The sequence below is a fragment of the Carcharodon carcharias genome, chromosome 13 (assembly GCF_017639515.1).
Source record: "Carcharodon carcharias isolate sCarCar2 chromosome 13, sCarCar2.pri, whole genome shotgun sequence".
Lineage (NCBI taxonomy): Eukaryota > Metazoa > Chordata > Chondrichthyes > Lamniformes > Lamnidae > Carcharodon > Carcharodon carcharias.
In genome coordinates this window covers 56,206,103-56,225,167 of record NC_054479.1, presented here as the reverse complement: position 1 = coordinate 56,225,167, position 19,065 = coordinate 56,206,103, and the positions used below count along the sequence as shown (strand labels likewise).

The window sequence follows — 19,065 nt, the reverse complement described above, 5'->3', positions numbered from 1 at the left end:
CTTCATCAAAGTTAATCAAACACTATTTGCCTTTAACAAATCCATGCTGGCTTTCATTTATTAACCCACATTTTTTCAGTGCCAATTAATTTTGGCCTGAATTTTACCTTTGGCAGGTGCATGCAATCAGCAGGCCTGGGAGCGGCCAGGAAAAGGACTGCTGACCATGATTTCATGCTGGCTGGCCAATTAATGGCTAGACACCGTGAAATGCACACTGAAAAGCTCAGTGCTGCCAGGGTGAGGGCAGGGCGGGGCGGGGCAGGGCGGGGCGGGGCGGGGCGGGGCGGGGCGGGCAGGGGCGGGCAGGGGAGGGCAGGGGAGGGCCGACATCACTGCAGGGAGTGCTGCAAGAGAGCTCCCTGAAGGCAGGCAGCTACCTCAGAGTGTTGCAGATCTTCAAATTATGAAATAAAAGGTTTAAAAAGCTGCAAAAAAATGTCCATGCATCACAAGCAAGTACCTGAAAATTTACCTCATAAAATAAAAATAAATATCTGAGGACAGTATTTTCATTTCATAACGGAGATTTCATCTCGCCCTTGGATGAGGTTTGATGAAAAATGTAAAGGCCACCTGGCCAATTTGCCTATCCGCCAACAGTAAGGTTGGACGGGCCACGAAAAATTGGAGACAATTGCGTTGTTAATGGGTTTAATTGCCCTCTTAATTGTCAGCAAGTGCACTTCCAACGTTTGCACGAGCCCACCGAGTGAAATATTGTGCGAGTGCGCAATGATATTGGAACACTCACCCAACGTCATCTCACGCAATTTTACATCCAATTGGGTCAGGCGCGTTCCCATCCGTGGGACGTAAAATTCTACTTTATTTCTTTTCCATCTTATGTGTTTATAAAAGTCTTTAGGGCTCTCTTTTTACGTTACCCACAAATCTATTCTCACACAGTGTTCATCTCTCATTTTCTTTTTTAGTTCTTCTCTGTACTTTCACTAGAGAACCACCAACCTGAATACTGATTCATAAATCTCCTTTTTCTGTTTGATTTTATTCTTTAAACATTTCATCATCCAGGGATTTGAATGCTCTACCTTTCTTCTTTTGGGAATGTGTCTGGTCTGTGCTTAAACTATCCATCTCCACCTTAAAAGCCTCCCATTGCTTTACCTGTCAATCTCAGATTCCAAAACACTTGGGTTAGATTCCTTTTCAACTCATTTAAATTAGCCTTCCTCCAGCTGAGGATTTTGACATTTCACTTCTATTTTTCTGTAACTACTCTGAGCCTAATGATAGTGAACAGAGAAAAAATAAAGGAGAATGCCCCCAGTAAGTCAGAGCATCTAAGACTCTAAACCAATTATTTGTTAATATTGCTGAAAAAAAGACATTTTGTCAAAGCTTTTCATCATGCATTCATCAGAATACCAATGTCAGGGGAAGCAACAACTTATACTGTATGAGAAGAGAGAGCTGATTGGTTGGCAAGCGGACTCTGATTGGTAGAGGTGTTGCCATGGAGAATGCTCCACTTAATGAAGACTGACAGTTAACTGCTAAGCTTTTTTTTTTAAATTTAAGCCAGGCAGCTTGACACTGATTGGTCAAGGCAGTGCCCTGAGGAATAAACCAGCAAATGGCTATCACTTATTTTGTTTAGCCAAAACAGGCACAATGTGTGTACATGTTCTTTCTGTCTGCAAAGAACAGGGCCCTGTGTATTAATATATGTAGCTTCCAGTACATGCAAATGCGCCAAACGGCAAGCCCGACTGACAATCTTATATTGGTTGACAGCGTCATTTTTAGCACACTGGATTATTTAGCAAATGTTGTCCAATCACAGAATCACATCTAATGTTGGACACTGTATTTTGTGTTTTGCAAGCATGGGCCAGGTGGGTACGGTCTGTATCTTGCCCGTTGGGATCCGGTCCACTGAACTTGAAAAGTTGTTGGAACTTGATTCCATAAATAATTTGAAAAGGTAGTTTAGGACAAGGAACTTATCAGAAGACAGACAAAAAGCAGCAGTGTGGGACAAAGCACAGCCACTATATCATAAGAGCCACCAAAGGGCCCCCTTCTGTCCTTTAATGATTGTGCAGCAAATGACTTCAGAAAGATCCCACCTCACCGTGAGAATTAAGATAGTTTTGCTAAATCAAATTCAGACCAGTCTGCGCCACCAACAGAGTCGAAATGCATCATATGATGCTGAACCACATCCACCAGGAAGGTCTCAGGCTTACACCTTGGCCTTGCGCTGAGGGCGGATCTCAACTAATACAACTAACTACAGTGGCTGCAGGCTAGAGGTCAGATGAGAAATTTCTATTCAAATGAAAAAGCCAACAGATAGGAGTTTTAAGGGGATAGGAGGGAGAGGACAGTGAGAGATACAAGGAAGGGAGGCGAGGCATAGTGGTTGTCGCTGGACTAGTAATCCAGAGACCCAGGGTAATGCTCTGGGGACCCGGCAGATGGCAGAATTTGAACTCAATAAAAATCTAATGATGAAACCATTGTCGATTGTTGTTCTAATGCCCTTTAAGGAAGGGAATCTGCTGTCCTTACCTGGTCTGGCCTACATGTAACTCCAGACCAATGTGGTTGACTCTTAAATGCTTAGCAAGCCACTCAGTTGTACAAAGTCGCAAAAAAGGAATGAAACCAGATGGACCACCCAGCATCGATCTAGCCATGGGAAATGACAACGGCAATCGCAGCCCTGCAAACATTTGGGGTCTGGGGCTAATGCCAAAATTGAGAGAGCTGTCTCAATACTGACATAGTCATCCTCAGGGAATCATACCTTACAGATAATGTCTCAGACTCCTCCATCACCATCCCACTAGTAGGACAGGCCCAGCAGAGGTGGCATAAAGTCGGGAGAGAGTTGCGCTGGGAGTCCTCAACATCAATTCCGGACCCCACGAAGTCTCATGGGCAAGGAAACCTCCTGATTACCATGCAGCGCCTTCCCTCAGCTGATGAGTCAGTTCTCCTCGTTGAACATCACTTGGTGGCAAGGGCGTTATACTCTGGATGGGGACTTCAATGTCCATTACCTTTTGAGTGGCTCTGTAGCACCACTACTGACCAAGCTGGCCGAGCCCTAAATAACACAGCTGCTAGAAAGCATGCTTGACGTCATCCTCGCCTGCCGCAGGTGCATCTGTCCATGACAGTATTGGTAGGATTGACCACCGCACAGTCATTGTGGAGAAGAAGTCCTGTTTTTTGAAGGATTGAGGATACCCTCCATCGTGTTGTGTGGCACTACCACTGTGCTAAATGGGATAGATTTCGAACAGATCTAACAACTCAAGACTGGGCAACCATGAGGCGCTGTGGAGCATCAGCAGCAACAGAATTGTACTTGACCACAATCTGTAACCTCATGGCCTGGCATATCCCCCACTCTACCATTACCTGGTTCAATGAAGAGTGCAGGAGGGCATACCAGAAGCAGCACCAGGCATACCTAAAAATAAGGTGGCAACCTGGTGAAACTATAACACAGGACTACTTGCATGCCAAACTGCATAAGCAGCAAGTGATAGACAGAGCTAAGTGATCCCACAACCAATGGATCAGATCTAAGCTCTGCAGTCCTGCCACAGCCAGTCTTGAATGGTGGTGGAAAATTAAACAACTCACTGGAGGAGGCAGCTCCACAAATATCCCCACCCTCAATGATGGAAGAGCCCAGCAGATCTGTGCAAAATATAAGGCTGAAGCATTCACAAAAATCTTCAGCCAGCAATGCTGAGTGAATGATCCATCTCGGCCTCTTCCGGAGGTCCCCAGAATCACAGATGCCACTCTTCAGCCAATTCGATTCATTCCACGTGATATCAAGGAACGGCTGAAGGCACTGGATACTGCAAAGGCTATGGGCCCTGATAATATTCCAGCAATAGTGCCAAAGACTTATGCTCCAGAACTTGCCGCGCCCCTCGCCAAGCTGTTCCAGTACAGCTACAACACTGGCATCTACCAAGATATGTGGAAAATCGCCCAGGTATGTCCTCTACACAAAAAGGATGAATCCAAACCGGCGAATTACTGCCCCATCAGTCTACTCTCCATCATCAGTAAAGTAATGGAAGGGGTCACCAACAGCGCTATCAAGCGGCACTTGCTTAGCAATAACCTGCTCACTGATGCCCAGTTTGTGTTCCGCCAGAGCCACTCAGCTCTTGACCTCATTACAGCCTTAGTTCAAACATTGACAAAAAAGCTGAACTCCAAAGGTGGGGTGAGAGTGACTGCCCTTGACATCAAGGCAGCATTTGACTGAGTGTGGCATCAAGGAGCCTTAGCAAAACTGGAGTCAATGGGAATCGGGGAAAACCCTCCACTGGTTGAAGTCATACCTAGCACAAAGGAAGATGGTTGTGGTTGTTGGAGGTCATTCATCTCAACTCCAGGACATCACTGCAAGAGTTCCTCAGGGTAGTGTCCTAGGCCCAACCACCTTCAGCTGCTTCATCAATGACCTTCCTTCCATCATAAGGTCAGAAGTGGGGATGTTCGCTGATGATTGCACAATGTTCAGCACCATTCGCGACTCCTCAGATACTGAAACAGTCCATGTCCAAGTGCAGCAGGACTTGGACAATATCCAGGCTTGGCCTGACAAGTGGCAATTAACATTCATGCCACATAAGTGCCAGGCAATGACCATCCCCAACAAGAGAGAGTCCAACCATCGCCCCTTGATGTTCAATGGCATTACCATCACTGAATCCCCCACTATCAACATCCTGAGGGTTACCATTGACCAGTAACTGAACTGAAGTAGCCATATAAATACTGTGGCTACAAGAGCAGGTCAGAGGCTAGGGATCCTGCAATGAGTAACTCATCTCCTGACTCACCAAAGTCTGTCCACCATCTACAAGGCACAAGTCAGGAGTTTGATGGAATACCCCCCACTTGCCTGGATGAGTGCAGCTCCGACAACACTCAAGAAGCTGGACACCATCCAGGACAAAGAAAGCCCACTTGACTGGCACCATATCCACAAACATTCACTTCCTCCACTGCTGACACACAGTAGCAGCAGTGTGTACCATCTACATGATGCACTGCAGGAATACACCAAGGCTCCTTAGACAGAACCTTCCAAACCCATGACCACTACCATCTGGAAGGACAAGGGCAGCAGATACATGGGAACACCACCACCTGGAAGTTCCCCTTCAAGCCACTCCCAATCCTGACTTGGAAGTATTTTGCTGGGTCAAAATCCTGGAAGCTGTTCCCTAACAGCACTATGGGTGTACCTACACCACATGGACTGCAGTGGTTCAAGAAGGCAGCTCACCACTGCCTTCTCAAGGGAAATTAGGGATGGGCAATAAATGCTGGCCTAGCCAGCGAAGCCCACATCCCTTGAACGAATAAAAAAAACTACTCAGAGATGGCCATTTTTATGACTGGGACAATGGGAAGAGAGAGATCAGGAAGATGACAAGGTGGCCATAAACAGAGAGGAGTTGGAGGGAGAAATTGAGGGGACAGTGAAATCAGAGGAGAAAGGACAAGGTGAGTTGAAATAGACATTGAAATAATCAAAGATGAAGAAGCACTCAGTGTCAATGCTGAGGGAGGAAAGGAGAGAAAATTCTTTGGTAACTAACTAGGGGCTTGGGGAACAGTACTGAATGAATATTTTAAAAGCGTGGTAAGAGGGTAGAATAAAGTGAGGCAAGAGAAGGTACGAGAGATAGAGAGGGGGGAGAAACAAAGATATGATTTGGTGAGAAGCACCATACTACTACCACCAAGATCATTTAGACAGAGAATGTTACAGAATGTATAGCAAGGTGAGGAAGCTCAAAGCAGGGGCAAGGCATGGTCACGCTTAGGCCTACTTTCTACTAATGACAACACAATAATTCATAATAGCAAGGACCCACTAATAACCTACAAATGTTCACTGTCCAGGTTAGCAAATTGAAGAACAACATTAGGGGAACTGAACCCACACAACCATTTCCATTCACATAGGTTTGCAAACTGGGGTGGCAAAACCCAGGCATCTTGGAGGGCACAAGGTTACTCAAACTTTTTTCACTGAATTTATTGCTTTGCTGATTATTTCAGTAGCTGTGTCCAAATGATTCACATTTTCTGGAATGACTACTGATTTCCTTTTACAGTTGACACTGCCTTTTGGGAATTAGGACAGGGATCTCTAAGAAGGTACCAATATTTGCAAGGTCTACAAAGGAAAGTTTGAGAATCACTGCCCAAGCATGAACCATCAATTCCAGGTGAGGGAGTATTTGACCTAACAAATTAGAGGGAAATTTACAAGATCCAAATAGTAATTATTCCCCAGGCCAGTTTTTGATAGAGATACAACACTGAGCATAAAACTGCACTCTTACAAAATATACATCTCTCCTGCTTTTTCATCCCAGTAAATAAAAAATATATTCACATTGCTCCTGTACTGGGCCAGTATTTACAACAGCCAGCAAACAAATGGCACCAGATCCTTGTCCTTTTTAATTTGCCCTTGCCTGTTTAATTTCCATGGGCTTTTGCAGGGCAAGTGGCTGTAAGTGGAAGATCAAAACATCATTCACTCTAGGGCATCTGGGATCTGTGTGAACAGAGCAAGCAACTATGCATCTCCTTAACCAATTAGACTGAATAATTATTAATGAACAGTGCAAGAGTCTGACCAGAAAATGCAAGTTAAAATATTGAGTTCACTGTCAAATCAGGTACAGAAAGAAAGAAAGGAAAGAAAGATTATCTTTCTCTCTCTCATAATTCAAAGTAAAAAAAAATACTTAAAGAAAACTTTTAAAGGTTTTAGGAATGAGGTGCCACCCTTGTAAAAGTTAATTTTCAGTTTGGAAAAATTAAAACTTTTACACCTTAGTAGTTAGATTGAAATGAACAAGCTCTAACTCAATGATAACTTTAGTCCATATTGTTAGCATCTAATAGGTTCTGTTGGTAGATGTTAAATACCCAGTAGTTTAAGGTAGCAAGGTGAACATGTGTTGGGCATTGATTAGTTAATTATACGCAAATGCATATATAAAGGAAAGTTAGCCAGCACTGAAGATGGGTGTTTAGAGTGGAGAAGTAAGCTTTGTGGCATACAATAAACAGTCTCCACCAAAGCATCCTAGTCTCAGTGTCTTTTTCACAACCAGGCTTGGGAATTCCACTGACATTTGGTAGCAGAGGATGGTTTCCTGAAATTGAAGGTTGGAGACTAAGATTTACTTCTAGACTAGTATTTTTTTGAGAGAGAAAACTATAATTGGCGACTCTTTGAAGAAAGATGGCAAACCAGGTAAAGGGTGGCAGGATATGATGTTCCACCACTGTTTTGTGAAACGGAACCGTACGATCAATGGAAAAATAAAGTTGAGGTATGAACACGGATCACATCTCTTCCAATAAGAAAGCAAGGCATTTTTGCCTCCTGCCAGGAGCAAGGTGAGTTGCACAGTGTTGTCAGAACTAGACATTCAGGAACCACACAATAAAGGAGGTTTGGACAGTCTCTTGAGACTCGTGGATAAAATTTATGTGAAAGATAACTTATTGTATGCTTATGAGGTTTGGTTGGACTTTGGTAATTTTTTTTAAAAATAGGTGATTCTTCCATAGAAGAATACATCTTGGAGTTTAATTGACTATATACGAGATTGCAGCAATTCCTCTTGGAAATTCCTAAATCAGTACTTGCCTTTAAATTATTGGGCTGTGATAGGTTATCAAACATGGATTGGTTTTAACTGGAGTTAGATTCAAAGAAAGAGATACACTTTTGAATCAAATATCCGAAGCCTTAAAAATTTTTTGGAAAGCATTTATTTCCAGCCGCTTTTATGGCGCAATGAGCTCTTCAACAATGACATCGAAGATGGGAGACACAATGCTAGCAGCATTGAGACCGTACAAATATAGGGCCCAAACTTCTGTACGAAAGGAGGATTACAAACAAAGTTATGAGGACTGAGACTCTTTTGAGAGCCAAAACAGGCAGTGGGAGTTGGGCAATTATGGAAGGAGGAATAACCAAGGGGTGGTCAACAGGGCTCTGAAGAAGTCATATGGACTCAAAACGTTAACTCTGTTTCTTTGTCTACAGATGCAGCCAGATCTGCTGAGTTTTTCCAGCATTTGCTGCTTTTATATCAAAGAATATGACAGTTCTACTTGCTTCAGGTTCTGTGATGGTAACATGTAGAAATCACTAAAAATAGTAAATAGTAGGGGTGAATCACTTTATCAGTACTGGTGTGGTATGGAGTGAAATACCTTTACTGTTAAGTAAGCCTTCAATGAAAAAGACCCAAATGAACTTGGGCATTGGGCACGATAAAGCAATTGTTTTTGGTAGATCTGTAGATTTGCAATTCAGAGTCAGGACATTATTGTATTATAAAAGAGTAGGGCAGATAGAATGGAGAGACCCAGGAAAAGTTATAGGCGCTGATGGCAAAACATGGTAACCAAACTGTTTGAATACATTCCATGTGGCTTACTGGCACTGATTACAAATTGATGGAGCCTGAGCAGAGGATGGAAACTGAAGATGCACCATGCACTTTGCGCACACATATGCCATACCTGTACAAACAATAGATTGTGGCAGATAACGGGCAAACAGAGTAGACCAAGTGATAGTGAAGGTCAGGATAGGGCCATTTATCACAAAGATCAACCACCGAAAGTTGGAACTAGGGTGGCATATATGCCAGAAGGGGCTAGTGAGTGAAAGGAAGCCACCAAAGCAGCAAGAGCAGGAAAGGCCGCCGGGAAATACAAAAACTGGCTGAATGTACAAGACAAGAGGCAAAATATCAGATCTATGGATTGGAAGAAGGAAGTAAAATTGTGGAAAGTCAGGAAACATAGTGTAAGTTCAGACAGTGGAGCTACTGTGATCACAGCCCAAAGAAAAGATCAAGAACTTGCGAAAGGAAGTCTAGTTGCAGGGGGGATGGGTCGAGTAGTAAAAGTCTAAGCAGGGACAGGAGATCTAGTAGGGGACGTAGTTTAACAAGAGCAAGGAACAAAGAACAGGCGAGGAGCAACACAAGAAGTAGGAGCCCCTACAATATAGAAGCTCTCATGGCTACTACCAAGTTAGATAGTAAATTGCTAAAGGAGGCAAAACAAAAACAGACAATTGGAGAGAGTTTGGCATTTACACAGAGGGACAAGACAAAGGACAGCCAGCATCGTCCCATAGATGGATGTGTACAGAGAAAGTACATACAATGGTATGTATAAAGCTAAGGCCAAACTTGTAGCTCGGGGATTTGAGGAACAACTGTATGACCAGAAAGTTAGAGTTGCCTCCCCAACTGCAGGCCAAGTAAGTTTGAGGATTTGTCTAGTACTTTTAGCAATATACTCATGGGAATGTCAATCCATTGACATCGTAGCAGCATTTTTGCAAGGGAAAAGAGAAGTATTCTTAAAGCCTCCAAATGAAGCTGGAAATATTGAGGATACATAAGTATTTATTTATTTACAGGCTAAATAATGCATCCAGGGTTTGGTATTTTTCAGTTAGGTCATTCCACTAAAAGCTGGCTGTCTTCAGCTAAAAGCAGATCCAGGATTGTTTTATTGGGACAATGAAGGAAAACTAGCAGGCATTTTTCTAATGCACATGGATGATTTCCTGGAAAGTGCAGGGGGAGGGGCACAATCTGCAACATTTGAGAAATTTGTGATAGATAAAATTATAACAGAATTCAAAATTGCAAGTTGGGCTTCTGGAGCTTTGAACTATATAGGGATGGACATTAGGGAGACTAAGTTGGGAATAACCTTAACTCAACAGTCTTACCTAGAAAGTGTTAACAAGATCCTGATAAATCGGGCCTGATCCTCACAAAAGAAAGACTCCACAGCCAAGGAATAAGCAGATCAATTAAGAAGCTTAATTGGGTAATTAAACTGGTTATGTGCACAAACTAGACCAGATGCATGCTATGATGTATTAGAACTGAGCACCATGCTGAAAAATGATACTGTTGGGGAAGTGCTAAAAGCAAACAAGACATTGAAGAACTTAAGGTTAGACAAACATACGCTGAGATTTCCAGACCTGGGTGACCCAGAAGGGACGATATTAGATATTTCAGTGGCACCTCACACATTAACCTTCCTGATGGTTATTCAAGTACAGCAGGATTAATTATCTTTTTAGTGGGAAGAAATGATAACTGTTGTCCATTAACATGGGAATCGAAGAAAGTAAAGAGAGTAGTTAAAAGTACCTTAGCTGTGAAGACACTTGCGCTGGTAGAAATGACAGTTATGACTCTTTATTTAACAAATATTTTAAAAGAACTCCTATGTAAGGAGCAACAGGGAAAAAATGTGCCTATAGAATGCTAAATAGATAACTGTTCGCTCTGGGACAATGTCCATTCGACAAAGAGTGTTATGCAAAAGAGATGTTGGAAAGGAAGGGGATTTCAAAAATAAAATGGGTCGACGCAAGTCACTAGTTGTCAGATTGTTTCACAAAGACAACTGCCTGTCCAAAGAAATTGTTGAATATCCTCAAAGAAAAATGCCCTGTGTTCTAAATAGATTGAAAAATTTTCATGTTGTAACCTTATTAAGTTTTTTTTGTTTTCAAGGTGGTGGGGGGTAAAATATGGAGCATGTTAAAGATTGATTTATTGTATAATAAGATAACATGTATTATCATTTTGTATCTTTCCTTATGAATAGTTTTAGTCTGCATTTTAAAGAGGGGAATCTATTAGTATCTAATAGGTTCTGTTGATGGATGTTAAATACCCAATAGTTTAAGGTAATAAGGTGAACAGGTGTTGGGTATTGATTAGTTAGTTATACTCAAATATGTATATAAAAAAGAGTCAGCCAGCACTGAAGATGGGTGTTTAGAGTGGAGAAGTAAGCTCTGTGGTAAGCGATAAACAGTCTCCACCAAAGCATCCTAGTCTCGGTGTTTTCTTCATAAAAGGCTTGGGAATTCCACTAACACATAGCTGCAATCCAAATATGGGTACTTCACATCTTTCAATGCATTTCAATGGTGGGATAACAGCAAAATCTCATTTCAGGAAGCAAACAGCGAAGCAATGCACGTCACAAACAAATTGCATTCTTGTTTAACCACACTTCTGCCCTTGTCTGAAGTTGCTGTGCAATTTGAGCATAAACAGTGAGCGTGGCGAGCCTCTCCATAATTTTGACAGTAAATTCAGGTCCAATATCCCTGTGTTTCCAATTCTTTTCTCCTTCTCCAGAAACCAGAAAGAATAAACACACTTATAAATTATATTCTTCCAAAGTGTTTCCTGCAGCATTCAAAAGATCAGAACACTTACCACTACGGTCACTGCCTTCCGATGGCCAACAAAGTCCATGTTCGTTTTCCAGCCATCCCGCTCAATGATCTGCGCAGTGGGGCCTGAGTTGTTCATTGCATGAGCAGATACGAGGTAATGGCCATCCGGGGACCAGCTTAAACGTAGCACATGTGTTGTACCTGCACACTTTAGCAAAATGAAGCAATCATATGGACTATAATCCTTTGTGGTCACACAAACCATGTTCACAAAATATTTTACAATTACCATAGCAATAATGGAGCAATGACTTCTTGCTGTAAACCTAACTTCACTAAATGACTTGCATACCAGATTACCTTTCTGTAACGTTTTCAAGGGAGCATCATACGGTTTGGTATTTGACTAACACTTCCAAGTACGAATTGACTGGATGGGCAACATCAAAGTAGCTTCTTCTAACAAGACATTCAACAAGATTTTACCTGAAGAATCGGCGGCAATTTTGATGTAGCCAATTCCACCAGGCTGTCTCATCTCACTGCCCACCCAACATAATTAATCCAAGGCACAAACAATGCTCATGGTTGGGTGTCAGTTCCAAACCACTGCTAGCTTTGTGTATTTTGAGCATCTCGCTGAACAGAGATAGAATCTGGGGTCAAATATGCAGCCCAACTGGTGCAAATAGGCAAAGTCGGAGGCAATCGAGGGGTAGAACTGCAGAGGTCTGACCTTTGAGGGCCACCAAGAGCACTGATGCCCTGCCTGACCCATATAAATTACTTTTAAAACGCAAAACATACTTATTCTGGAGTGCCTTTAAAGTCCACTAGTTCAGGCACTCAACACCTTAGAGAACAATGTGTTGGTCTAATGCTGAAATGAGATTACCACCTGTTTCAGCTGGAGGTACAGGCCATTTATTTTTAAGGCCTAATCTAAATTAGAGTCATAGGTCACCAATTTAAAACAAAATTGTCATCTGCCAACCTTCAGCGTGAATATGACCGGAGGGAAAAAAGGGCAGAAGAGAAGGTGGCATGATGGCTGACAAAGGCCTGCATTCTAATTTGCTACAGGCGTAATCTTATGAACACGCTTCCCACAAGTGACAAACAGCAACACGGAATTGCACCACCCCAAGGCAACAATTGAAACATTTGCTGAAAGCACATACTTCATCAAAGGGTTTAGTGATATTCGTCTCCAGCTGCCAATCCATGGTCCTCCATACTTTTAAGCTCCGGTCATCAGCTTGGGATGCAATGTACTTTCCAACAGGATCCCAAGTGAGGCCCTTCACCAGGCCTGAGTGACCCCGTAATGTTGCAATGATCTCTGCAAGAAAGAGTTGAAATGCATTCACTGTATGGTTGCCTCTGAAGCTTACAACTTTTCCAGTGAATGAGAGCCCGTCTTGTATCTGTAACCTAAGTGACCAATAGTAAATTTTCTATGTAGAGTTCAAACATTATAATCGCAATTTGTTCACAGGAAACAAGGCCTGCATGAGTTTGAGACAGAGAATATCTATGGTAAAACTGAATCCTCAACACTGCTTCGTGAGGGATTCCTATTCATACAGGTTCCATAAAGGACATGTTCATCAAATTAAAGCTAACTTCCAATCTCACCTGGGAACTTCAGAGCATTCCAGATAACAACAGTATTATCTATACTGCAGGAGGAGAGCCAAGCATCGTGGGGTGACCAGGCCAGGTCCATCACATCTAAAACAGACAGAATCTTCAATCAGTGTACTGTACTGCACAATGTAAAGCCAAGAAAGGAAACCTCAGCCAGGCAAAGACCATTTCTAAGGGAGAATCTAACCATCTCCTTTTGACATTCAACGGCATTACCATCACTGAATCCCCAACAATTAACATCCTGGGGGTTATCTTTGTCCAGGATTTAACTGGACCAGCCATATAAATACTGTGGCTACAAAAGCAAATGAGAAGCTGGAACTCTGCGTTAAGTAACTCAGCTCCTGACTCCCAAAGCCTGTCCACCAACTGCAAAGCAGAAGTCAGGAGTGTGATGGAACATTCTCCACTTGTCTGGATGAGTACAGCTCCAACAACACTCAAGCAGCTCGACACCATCCAGGACAAAGCAGCCTGCTTGATATCAACCACCTTAAACAGTCACTCCCTCCACCATCGGCACATTCTTGTTACAGTGTGTAGCATTTACAAGATGCCCTGCAGCAACTCGCCAAGACTCCTTTCACAGCACCTTCCAAATCTGGGACTTCCAACACCTCGAAAGACAAGGGCATCAGGCACATGGTAACATTACTACTTGCAAGTTCCCCTCCAAGTCACATTCCATCCTGACTTGGAACTTTGGTCACTGAGTCAAAATCCTGGAACTCCCTTCCTAACAGCACTATGGGTGCACCTACATCATGTGAATGGCAGTGGTTCAAGATGGCGGCTCACCACCATCTTCTCAAGGGAAATTAGGATGGGCAATAAATGCTGGCTTTACTAGTGACATTCACAGCCCAGGAGCGAATAAGAAAAAAAAATACAATGTGTTACTATTTTAAAACAATTCATACGTTAGTGAATTTTTAGCTGAGGGATGTCAATGCTGGGGAACAAAGTCTTTTGCACTTAGTTTTTTTTATTTGTTCTACACGGTACTGCACTATACAGTACGTTAAAGCTTGCTGCCTGGCTACACATCCGCATGGCTTTCAAACTTGACTATTCTAATGCACTCCTGGCCAGCCTCCCACATTCCACCTCTTGTAAATCTGAGGTCAACCAAACTATGCTCCTCCTGTTCTAACTCACAGCAAATCCCATTCACCCGCCACCGTGCTCGCTGAACTACAGTGGTTCCCAGCTACACATCGCGATTTTAAAATTCTCAACCTTGCTTTCAAGTCTCTCCGTGGCTTGGCCATGACCTATCTCTGTCATCTCTTCCAACCCCACATTTCTCCAAGATATCTGCACTCTAATTTCAGCGAATTTAGCATCCCCAATTTTAATCACTTCACAAATGGTGGTTGTGCCTGCAGTTTTTAGGCCATAAGCTCTAGAATTCCTCCCTCACAAAACCTCTCTGCCTCTCTACCTCACTTTCCTCCTTTTAAGAAACTCCCTGAAATCTCTCTGACCAAGCTTTTGGTCATCTGCCCTAATACCTCCTTATGTGAGGCAGTGTGATATTTTGTTTATAATGCCTCTGCAAGGTGCCTTGGGACATTTTATTATATTGAAGGCACAATATAAACAGAAGTCATTGTAGGGGGAACATTGCACCAGGGTATTAAGCTCAGGATTTCTCTCAATGTCAGGCACTGAGGCCGGGCAATGCTTGCCATGACAGATGGTTATGGAGGGAGGGTCTTAGATATTTAGGACATTGAGATGAGCTCTGGGGCAGGGGAAACACTACAGGATGGGCTTCACTGAAACAATACCAATATCTTCACAAAGGGAATTTATACTATGTAGTAAGGCAGGGAAAAGTCTTGGAGGTATGCTTGACTGTTCCCCATAAGTATAGTGAGGAGGCAAACCTGTCAAAAACAGTACACTCTTGGGGTGAGGGAGACGTCATAGTATGCTCAAGCACAATGTGGAGAGAAGTACGAGGGCAGATACAAGAGGGATTAGCAAGACGCAAGGATGTTAAAAGGATCTTGAGGTCCTCTAGGTCAGTATAGATATACTTCAATTTGTCCTCAAAATATCCCTGAAGAGGTCAAACATATCTGCCAAGTCATGGGAGACCCTGGCTTGTGACTGACCAAATTGGCTCATTCAGGAGGGAATCGAACACATTGAGAGACATCATCAGGAACGTGCAGAGGCGCAGATGCAGAAAAGTCACAAGGGCCTTCTGAGAGCTTATGAAAACTTTGAGAGGGTACATAATGATAACAATTCACTAGCTAATGGCAGCAATGTTAACAAAATGACATAGATTATTCATCACTACAATAAAAAGAATGAAGTTAGCAGAATTTTTTCACACAGAGGTCAATTAGAATATAATTTAACCACAACTGGCTAATCAGGCAGAGACCTTAACATTTAAAATGAAATTTGACAAATAATTTAAAATATATAAAAACATAGGAAGAGGACAAGGAGGTGCATTAGATAGCTCCGGTGTAAGAGCAAACATCAGCATAAGTACAATGGGCCAAAGGCTCTTCTTTTGATCAATGAAATTCCTATGATCTGATTTTGTTCATCATTGTGCCTTAATCCCGAGCATTAAAAATCAAACAGAATTTTTCTATTCCTTACGCCAGCAAAATCTAAGTTAGTGCTGTAATGTCTGTGGATTCTCAGTTCACCAGGAATCAAACAACTCAAAGTCTTTTAACTCCCAGTCACCCTTAAGGTTATTTGCATGTGATATCTGCTTTTACAGCTGTCTCTGGCTAAGTTATGCCATGTAACAAGATTGATAGATTGCGAACCTTTATAGGTGAGAGTCTATATTCCCACCAATCAAGACTAGATGCCAATAAAGATCTATGACAGCTGACTTCTAAAATATTCTGCAAGATTAGCCATTAACATGTTAATTTTCCTCTGTGAAGAAACACCTGCCTTTGCTCAGCACCTTCCCTGACAGCAGTGAAATCACTTAAAGCCATGGACAAACTCTTACCTCATTCTACTGTCAAATTAATTTTATTCTTCTTTCACCAATTTCCTCTCCTCTCTTCATTGACACACTGCTGTGACACAATTTACAATGGGGAACAAAGAAATGACTGGCCAACCAAATACATGCTTTGGTTCTGTCTTCACAAAGGAGGACACAAATAACATACCAGAAATGTTGGGGAACACAGGGTTTAGTGAGAGGGAAGAACTGAAAAAAATCAGTATTAGTAGAGAAAGGGTGTTGGGGAAATTGATGGGATTAAAGGCCGAAAAATTCCCAAGGCCTGATTACCTACATGCCAGAGTAGTTAAGGAAGTGGTCCTAGAAATAGTGGATGCACTGGTGATCATCTTCCGAGATTCTATAGACTCTGGAACAATTCCTACAGATTGGAGGGTAGCTCATGTAACCCCACTATTTTAAAAGGGAGGTAGAGAAAAAACAGGGAATTATAGACCAGTCAGCTGGACGTCAGTAGTGGGGAAAATTCTAGAGACCATTATAAAAGATTTAATAGCTGAGCACTTGGAAAACAGTGGCAGAATCAGACAGAGTCAGCATGGGTTTACGAAAGGGAAATCATGCTTCACAAATCTACTGGAATTTTTCGAGAATGGAATTATTAGTTGATGAAGGGGAGCCAGTGGATGTGGTTTATTTATCCTACATAAGAGGTTAGCGTGTAAAATTAAAACGCATGGGATTGGGGGCATGTATTGAGATGGATAGAAAACTGGTTGGCAGTCAAGAAACAAGAATAGGAATAAACGGGTTTTCTTGATTGATTGATTGGTATGGGGCTCAAAGGTTACGGGGAGAAGGCAGGAGAATGGGGTTGAGAAACTAATCAGCCATGATTGAATGGCGGAGAAGACTCGATGGGCCGAATGGCCTAATTTCTGTTCCTATGTCTTATGGTCTTATGGTCTTTTTCCGAATGGCAGGCATTGACAAGTGGGGTACTGCAGGGATCAGTGCTGGGACCCCAGCTATTCACAATATATATTAATGATTTAGATGAGGGAATTAAATGTAATATCTCCAAATTTGCAATGACACAAAGCTGGGTGGGAGGGTGAGCTGTGAGGAGGATGCAGAGATGCTTCAGTGTGATTTGGACAAGCTGAGTGAGTGGGCAAATGCATGGCAGATGCAATATAATGTGGATAAATGTGAGATTATCCACTTCGGTAGCAAAAACAGGAAGGCAGATTATTTTCTGAATGGCTACAAATTGAGAGAGGGGAATGTGCAACGAAACCTGGGTGTCCTCGTACACCACTTGCTGAAGGTAAGCATGCAGGTGCAGCAGGCGGTAAAGAAGGTAAACGGTATGTTGGCTTTCATAGCCAGAGAATTCGAGTACAGGAGCAGGGATGTCTTGCTGCAATTATACAGGGCCTTGGTGAGACCACACCTGGAATATTGTGTGCAGCTTTGGTCTCCTTATTCTGAGGAAAGATGTTCTTGCTATAGAGGGAGTGCAGCGAAAGTTTACCAGGCTGATTCCTGGGATGGCGGGACTGATGTATGAGGAGAGATTGAGTCGGTTAGGATTATATTCACTGGAGCTCAGAACAATGAGGGGGGATCTCATAGAAACCTATAAAATTCTAACAAGACTAGACAGGATAGATGCAGTAGATGCAGGAAGGGTGTTCCCAATGATGGGGAGTCCAGAACCAGGGGTCACAGTCTAAGGATATGGGGTAGACCATTTAGGACTGAGATGAGGAGAAATTTTTTCACCCAGAGAGTGGTGAGCCCATGGAATTAGCTACCACAGAAAGTAGTTGAGGCCAAAACTTTGTATGTTTTCAAGGAGTTAGATATAGCTCTTGGGGTGAAAGGGATCAAAGGATATGGGGATAAAGCGGGAGCAGGTTATTGAGTTGGATGATCAGCCATGATCATATTGAATGGCGGAGCAGGCTCAAAGGGCCTACTCCTGCTCCTATTTTCTATGTATGTTTCTATGATACAGCTAGACAGACATTGGCTCTTCTCCGGTACCTTGCCCAAGTGGCCACTATTTGAAGGCCCAAACAATGAGTATAGATGGGACCACTCAATCACAGGAAGCAGCCATTTTCAACGCCAAACCTGGGCCTCAGCTAGCATCCATACACGTTCACCTCCAGTGGAGGTCTCTGGATTGAGATCAGAAACAGTGGATATCTATTCCAAGAATATGTCAAGATGACATAGGACATAGTTGCCTTTATTAGCCGCAGCAAAGAATATAAGAGCAGTGAGGTTTTGCTAGAGCTGGATACAAAACCAGCTAGATCACAGCTTGAGTACTGTGTACAGTTTTGATCACTGCATTACAGGAAAGAGTGATTGCACCAGACAGTGTGCAGAGGTGACTTATGACAATTTTACCTAGGCTGGAAAATTTGAATTACGAGGAATGATTGGATATGCTGGGGTTGTTTTTCTTGGAACAGAGGAGGCTGAGCGGTGACTTAATTGAGGTTTATAAAATTATAAGGGGCCTAAATAAAATAAATAGGGACAACCTGTTTACCTTAGCAGAGAGGTCAAAAGCCAGTGGTCATGGATTTAAAGTAATTGGTAGAAGGATTAGAGGAGAGATGAGGAAACAATTTTTCACACAGCAGACAGTAGGGTCTTGGAGCTCACTGCCTGAAAGGATAGTAAATCCAGAAACTCTCATCACATTTAGTAAGTACTTGGATGTCCACTTGAAGAGCCAGCGGGCCAAAGCCTAAACCTATGGCCCATAACACGAACTAGATCAGCTTTGATGCAGATCAACTAATTTAGCACAGATTGAATGCCAATGCAGAGACTTATTCAGTTTACATAGTGCAGGTACTCACTAAATAAATTAACTGAAGATCGAGGAGCCCAGCACATTTCATTTCATTATGCAAAAGCTGCTTAAAAAAATAAAACTGTCTTTCACTGCTCCACTTCATGAGAATGGATAGAACATGGCCTGTAACTCATACCTCCTGTATGACTTCTGAGGATAGAAACGCATCTCCACTGTTCCACATTAGCTAGCTTGCTACTGGAACCAAAGACATTGCTTGGTCCGATATACCTTTAAAAAGCAATCACACAATTACCACATATCATCATAATTAGATTCTAGATT

General features: G+C 42.5%; 1 protein-coding gene across 4 annotated transcripts in view; it reads right to left on the bottom strand.

Moving 5' to 3' along the window:
• The window catches only part of LOC121285555 (protein HIRA), a 119,641-nt gene that overhangs the window by 86,926 nt on the left and 13,650 nt on the right, over window positions 1–19,065 (bottom strand). For all 4 annotated transcript variants that reach the window (XM_041202087.1, XM_041202089.1, XM_041202090.1 and 1 more), the window contains 4 exons: window positions 18,917–19,011; window positions 12,926–13,021; window positions 12,469–12,629; window positions 11,328–11,495 (listed from right to left, as the gene is read on the bottom strand). In XM_041202087.1, coding sequence (XP_041058021.1) covers window positions 11,328–11,495; window positions 12,469–12,629; window positions 12,926–13,021; window positions 18,917–19,011 — 520 coding nt within the window. The remainder of the gene's footprint in view (window positions 1–11,327; window positions 11,496–12,468; window positions 12,630–12,925; window positions 13,022–18,916; window positions 19,012–19,065) is intronic.